The sequence below is a fragment of the Sceloporus undulatus genome, chromosome 5 (genome assembly GCF_019175285.1).
Source record: "Sceloporus undulatus isolate JIND9_A2432 ecotype Alabama chromosome 5, SceUnd_v1.1, whole genome shotgun sequence".
Taxonomy (NCBI): Eukaryota; Metazoa; Chordata; class Lepidosauria; order Squamata; family Phrynosomatidae; genus Sceloporus; species Sceloporus undulatus.
In genome coordinates this window covers 59,441,975-59,449,414 of record NC_056526.1, presented here as the reverse complement: position 1 = coordinate 59,449,414, position 7,440 = coordinate 59,441,975, and the positions used below count along the sequence as shown (strand labels likewise).

Here is a 7,440-nt window from a genome sequence, read left to right as displayed (position 1 = left end):
GGAGAAGGCAAGTGTATAGTTGTATGATGAAATGCAACTTATTATAAGTGTGTTGTAGACTGGAGGGTACCAGATCGGAGAAGGCAAGTGTATAGTTGTATGATGAAATGCAACTTATTATAAGTGTGTTTATGCTGGTTGTTTGTTTAATTACAGCTACAGAAATTTTCCTGTAGTTGAACCGAACTGGTCAATGCTACAAACACCAAGATTGTACCAGTGTAATTTCCTAGGAACTGTTTATAAGAATTCAACACGTGAGAGCCTAATGGAAGTTATGAAGCAAAATGGACTTGATAAGCTCTGTTGGATTTCAGCCAGAGAAGAGTAAGTCTCTCACAACAAAAATTTAAAAGTTTAAAATATTAGCGTTTGTCTTTTACTGTATGTGTCGGCACTTTAATAATATTGTTGTGAATAGAATTATTTTATGTTATCAGGAGAGGGCAAAGTCTAACCCTACAAATATTGCTGAACATCAATTCCCAGTATCCCACACCACTGATGATACTAGCCATATCTGCACTGTTGTAGTTTCGAGTTTACAATTTGAAGAGTATGTTTTGCCCATCCCTGTCCTGAGTCCAGTTGCTAGTCCCAACTAGAGAAGGCCTATAGAATCAGTGGGTGTTGACTCACTATTCAAAAGTCAATGTAATCATAGAATCAGAAGGGACTGCAAAAAACATCTGTGCAACCCCAAGCTATGAAGGAATACACAACTAAAGCACTCCCAACTGGCTCTACTTTATTTGGCACTAGCAACTAGATTTAGGCACCTGCTGTTTTCTAAAAATGCTGTAAGTACATGATTCATGTGTGTATATGAACAGAAACAGTCATTGTTTTCAATTTCAACACCAGTTTAGTACACATACTTAGAAACTATCCCAACATCTCCAAGATTGGCGCCAACAGCACATTTTATTTTTTTAAATAGTTCTATATCTTCTCACGGCAGAGGTTTTATCTTATACACACACACACACACACACAATATACACTGATGTATTTCACTCATGTCTGATTTTATACTACAGTACATTCCATGACAATTACCTATTTAGCTTTGGGAACTGGTCCAGATCTAACTGAGCACTGTAATATAGTTTTTCTTCACGCGACCTGAATCAGTCTTTCTCATCAGTTTTCCTAAGCCCTTTTGATGAAATTAGATGGTGACTTTGTGAAAAGGATTTTTGGCTGCTTCTTTAATTCCCTTTTAGAAAACTCCACAGGGTGTTATTTCTGCCTGTCTGCTTCCTCGCTTCAGGAAATAACTTGGCTTCTTTCCCTGATTACCTGTGTGCTTGAATTGTCTTTTGTAAAAAACAAAAAACAAAATGCACTCTCAGTAAAACACAAAATGCCATTCTGGAGTAAGTATTAGATATGTTAGAAATTACTTGATAATCCAGGTCAGAGAGAGCTTAATGATTCCATGTAATACAAATGTATGCCATTAGAGTGGGGGCATTATGGAACTACAGAAGATGTTTTGGCAGCTGCTGTTTTCCATAAAAAAGTATTTTCTTAGCAAGTCACTTAAGTTTAAAATCCTATGTGTCAAGTGCAGTTTTGCCATTTTAATAATGTTGAGTCATACCTACTGTGCAGCACTATGTATTACTCAAAAATAATATCGTGGATTTCTGTGTATTACTCAGAAGTAAGTTCAACTGTTTTCAGTAAGGTTTTCTCCCAGAGAAGAAGTAAGCCGCACTGTTTTCAATGGGGTGAATGGCAGAGCAATCTTTATGAAAATATCTAATTGTAATAATAATTATGATACTATACTATACTCCAGAATAACGAGTAATTAAAGAAACTTTTTTTACAAAAGTGTTCAAAAGGGTGGATGTTGTAGAAAACCTTGAATTTAGCACAAAAATAAACAAATGGCAACTCAAAAGACAAAAGGGAAACAAATTATCTTGATTTATTATCTGCATAATGTGCTCAATTTGAATTGAATTTCTTTGGATTGTAAGTATTCTTGTACATAAATATTTGAAATGGTTTGAAATATGCAGCACTTATTAGATGTTTCTGCTTCTGCTGGTACACTTGATGGTTATCCTAAAAGTGTGTCGTTTCATTTCACTTCACCTTTATTTTGTTCAGTCTCCTTTCTCCTTTCCTAGGTGGTGGCCTCAAGAAACTAATGAGAGTCTTCGAAATTATCAAGATGCATTACTGCAAAGTGATCTCACACTATGCCCAGTGGGAGTAAACACAGAATGCTATAGAATTTATGAGGCTTGTTCATTTGGTTCTGTTCCTGTAGTAGAAGATGTAATGACACCAGGTAGTTGTGGAAATTCTTCTGTGTATCACAGTGCTCCATTGCAGTTACTGAAGACCATGGGAGCTCCCTTTATCTTTATTAGAAACTGGAAAGAACTTCCTGCTATTTTAGAAAAAGAACAAAATATGACTCTACAACAGAAAATTCAAAGGAGGAAAAAACTTATGGAGTGGTATCGGCAGTTCAAAGTACAAATGAAACAAAAATTTATCAGTACATTGCAAAAATCATTTTTACATAAGGACAGAGGAAGCTAATTATTACTTTTCATACACCAAAATGAGTAAAGTGTAATTTTTTGTGAACTTTCAATGATATTTAATGTAAATGTTTAAAAGTGGTTCTTGGAAGTCAAAGCTGCATTTTATATTATTCTGTTCTGTACATATAGGAAAAAAATGAATGCCTGTCTCTAAAAGGGTGACACTGGATGAGGACTAGTTTGCTTCTCGTCCCCTACTCCTTTTGAAATCCATTTTTAGGCTGCAGTCCTACACACACTTGCCTGGAGCTAGTCCCATTTGATTTTGCTTCCTTTTGCTTCCTCCAGTGTAATCTAGTACAAAGATGTGCTCCATCTGAATGCTGCTTGCATGTTGTCATAGTATCCTTGTTCGGAATAAAATTAGAAAAGGCCAAAACCCACCCCTGGGCTACTTCAGTAGGTAAGCACCGACACTCTCCTCATCCTTCCTTGAATGAATAGAATGAGCAGAGTAGAAGAGGGTTAAAAAGAACAACACTGTTGTATTTTTTTGCCAAGCCAACAATTTTGCTCCCTGTTGTCTGGGAAAAGTGATTTATTACAGGCAATGAGCATTACTGTAATAAATTATTTCCAAGTGCTGGAAAACACAAGCCAGTCCTTGAATCACATCATATTCCTCCTCTATGATTTATTGAGATTATAACTCTTTAATGAAAACTATAGAGACCTTGTAATTATAAAAGCAACTAAAATTTAAAGTTACACTACAAAAGAAGTTACATTATATCAACATTGATATAATTTAGGATTATACTGTAGTTATTAGGACTGTAAGTAACTAGTTTGTTATTTGTTACTTCAAAGCTCTGCACTTGCTGAGCAGGACATTTCTGTCTGTTCTCTTTAGCAGCAGAGGACTTCTGGTTAATCCAAAAGATTTTTACCTCCTTTATGAGAAACATTAAATTTTGGGAGGAATGCAGGGATGCTGTTACAGTAGCAGAATGGTATTTTAACTGATTCTCCTGCCTACTGCCTCTCATATCAATTGTTTTTATTATTATTATTTTATTTTACTGTGAAAAAATTGGAGAAATCAATTTACTTTATTTTCAAATAAATGTTCTCAAAGCCATTATGTAAACAAGTTCATTTGATTGCAGTCAATCATATATGTAAATGGTTTCGCTCAATGTTTTTACAGTGTAGTAGAGTGCAGGAGAGCCAGTGTGGCTAGTGGATTATGATTCTGGAGACAAGGGTTCAATTCCCAGTTCGGCCATGAAACCCATTGGGGTCTCAGCCTTTGGGGAAGGCAATGACAAACATGTCTCTGAACAAATCTTGTCAAGAAAACCCTGTGATGGGCTCACTTTAGGATCACCTGCAGTCGGAAACAACTTGAAGGCACACAGCAACAACAAGTTAACAGTGCAGTCATAACTAAAAAAGTTGACAAGCAGGGTTTTTTTAAAAAAGACAGAAGATTCTAGCATCAGCCAAATTGGCTATGGACTACCTAGTCTCTTTCTGCTGGCTAATCTCAAGAGATAGTCTGGCAGATGACTGCTGACACAACTGTGCTGCTAGTTGAGATCAGCCAACAGAAAGCCAACTTATGTCACATCAAGCCCAGTCAAGCTCAGGGATACAACCACTGTGCCAGCACAAGTGAGGCTGGTGTGGGTGTGTGCCTGCCTGCCTTCAAGTCGCCTGTTGACCTCTACATTTAATAAGGTTTTCTTAGAAAAGGAATACTCAGAGGTGGTTTTGTTAGTTCCTTCCTTTGAAATATAGCCTACAGCACCTGGTATTATCAGCAGTCTCCCATCCAAGAACTAACCAGGCTGACAATGCTTAGCTTCCAAGATCAGACAGGATCTGATGCCTTTAGAGTATTCCTAAGTAATTGGTGAATTTCCTGGACTGATAGAGGCTTGGATTCAGCACAGTTTCAGCTGATATAGACTCTAATGCCAGTTTAGATGGCCCATAACTTTCTTGATGGGGTAGGACTGTACTGTAAAATGTTAAGATTTGTCTGCTTTTTCTTATTTATTCAACAGAGAATCAGATATGATGTATTTTTAAATTATTGTTGATTGCCTGTGAAGATTAACTATTTAAGATATGACCCTATATGTATGTCTGTCAGCCTCATAAAACTCTTACATGATTGAGAACATGTTCACAGTCATAACATTAAAATACTGTTCTACGGGAAATTTTGAGTTTCAAATGCACCCAAATCTATAGCATTGCTTTATATATTATATGTTACATATGTTACATTTTATAGCCCACTGTATCCTTAGGCCATGATATAATACATACACCTAGTACGTGGATATCTAGCTGAGTGGGTGCCAGTTGATGGGGAATGGTCACAGTCTGCCATATGGTGAATTCTGTTATACTTCTGTTAAAGTATCTAAACGTGTGCACATACATTTAATTTACCATATACAAATCTAGAGTGAAATTTGTGTGTCCTTTCCTGACAGCATGTGGAAGCTACCTTAAAGGCAGCCTCATTTGCAATTCACTGCAGTTGTCTAGCTTGAAAATTTCCAGTGCAACATTTTCTGACATTTCTAGACAGCAGCTGGAAGGTTTGTGGGCTTCCTTATAGGACAGTCAAGCTTCCTGTCCTTCCTATTTGTCCCTCCACACAATTGTTTTTCACAACTCCAAAACTGCAGGCAAAGACCTTTTATTCTGGGAGGCTTTTAAAACAGAAATACTTGGCTTTTAAGAGGGTGCTGTGTTGTTTAAATTAAACTGTTGTTAATTGCTTTTTGTCTTTGTAATTGTTTTGATACTGTGAATAGTTTAATGCTACTTTAACGTTCAGCTTTTGGATGTTTTTAGCTGTATTGTACTTATTTCAAATTGTAATCTGCATGAGTTTCAATTTTGGGGGGAAAGATTGGGAAGGGGAGGAGGAGGATAAAGAAGAGGGAGTGCAGTACCTGTAGCAGTTTCTGTCTCTCATGTCAATGGAATGGAGAATTCACTCTGGGCTTTAGTCTCAGAGAGAAGGATCAGAACTTTGGCCTAACTCCTTTAATGTCTTGACTGAATTCCAGACTATATTCACCATGTCACTGATTTAGAAGCTGCCAGCTGCCTATGGCCAGAGTCTTGCAACAGTCTTATGATCCATAACATCCAATGCAGATTCACAGTCCAACTGACATGTGCAATATCACTCCAAGTCATAGAAGCAGGAGTTTTCTGAAGGTCCTGTGGGCTGTCTTGTAAAATGAAGTTAGCTTGCAGACTAGCCATTGTCAAAATGCAAGTTTATGTACCAACATAGTTGGCTGAATATCACAACATTATCTTTAAGGAAGAAAAACACTGGAAGAAAAATATTACGTAAAGAGAATCTTGGGTATGAGAAATACATGAGTATTTTCTTAGGCCAGGTCTGTGTTTTTCTCTTACCAGAAACAATGCAGTAGAGCATTTTTCCATTACTTTATTTCAATAAGTTTGGGCACTTCTATGATGAATGGAAGTGGTGCAAATCAGTGTCTTGTGTCTTCAGAAGTAAACCACAACTGAGTTCAGTGGAACATATTAGTGGGTATGTGTCTGAGATTGCAACCTTGAAGGTATTTAACTAGCAATAGTGTATTAATTATAATACTGTATTTTATTAGCATACTAATTAATTTCTATGCACTGATTTTTCTAATCCATGTTACACTTATAAACTCCAGAATATCATTTGTTTTTGTCATATCAAGACAGCTTCCTACATTTCCAATGATTGTCTGGCCTAGTTTCCTAAACCCACTAATATAGTTACAGGAATTTTTGTCCTGACAGGCTTTAAATGCTTTTCTGATTATATGGCACAGATGTGTCAAATAAAGCTTTTACCCATTCTTACATGTACACATTGAGAGAAGGATGACATGCTGAATTTGGGCCTGTCAGCTGTTTAAACTGTTGGAAAAAATTGAATCCATAACAGAAGCATTTAGTTGTTTCTTATTTATTTAGCTCATTTATATTTTGTCAGGGTGGCACACACAATCCTCAGTCCCAATTATTCCCAATTAGAGTAGTGCCATTGAATCAATGGAATTTACCTATGTGTTGGCTCACCATTAAACAATTGGGAGTAATCAACAGGGTTGCAGCCATGGTTTTCCTCACCTACAGTTCCAGGTGGGTAGCTGGGCCAAGGTTACCCAATGAGCTTCATAGCCGACTAGGGATTTGAACTTGAATCTCATAAATCCTAGTCCAACAATTAACATTACTCAGAGTAGGAGTTCTCTACTCCAAATGCTAAACTTCATCTTGTGAAGAAATATTCTAAAGATTAAATGAATACATTCCATATTGATGGTTTGTTAATTTTAAAAAAACTCATGTATAACTATTGCCAATGAATGTATAGTCCTTTACAATTTTACAGCTTGTGAAGAAGCATTTCCCACCTGTAACATGGCAGCTGAATAAATAAAAAAGTATTTTGTATAGCAGTACAGCTTCATACACGTTTTCTCCACAGGAAAACCTTTATCCCCCTTGTGTCCCCCTCCACAACATTTCCCCAACTTTATTTCCCAGCATTTCTGATTATTGGTTATGTTGATTGTGTAGCCACCTTGAATCCCAATTTTAAGGAAAGGTAGGGTATAAATATGGAGGAGGAGACAGGGTCGGAAGAGGAAAAGCTTTAGATGTTGCTCGCATCAGGGATACCTTTTTCTGACACAGCTGAAAGATCAGTGTCAAATATGACCAGAAGCAAGCGCTACATGAACACAAACAGATTCCCTTTTACCAAAGGCCCTTGCTTGTTTGTTTGCTTTATTTTTATGTCTGCCCTTCAAATTCTGCCCAGCGGCTGATTGTGCAAAGAAAGCAAATGGCTGTTGCTTACACACAGTAGAGCAAGAAG

At 36.9% G+C, this 7,440-nt stretch overlaps 1 protein-coding gene across 1 annotated transcript in view; it reads left to right on the top strand.

Moving 5' to 3' along the window:
• The window catches only part of RXYLT1 (ribitol xylosyltransferase 1), a 22,133-nt gene extending 15,115 nt beyond the window's left edge, over nt 1-7,018 (top strand). The window contains exons 5-6 of the mRNA XM_042470034.1: nt 157-327; nt 2,145-7,018. Coding sequence (XP_042325968.1) covers nt 157-327; nt 2,145-2,565 — 592 coding nt within the window. The 3' untranslated portion in view covers nt 2,566-7,018. The remainder of the gene's footprint in view (nt 1-156; nt 328-2,144) is intronic.
• The last annotated feature ends 422 nt before the right edge of the window (nt 7,019-7,440 follow it).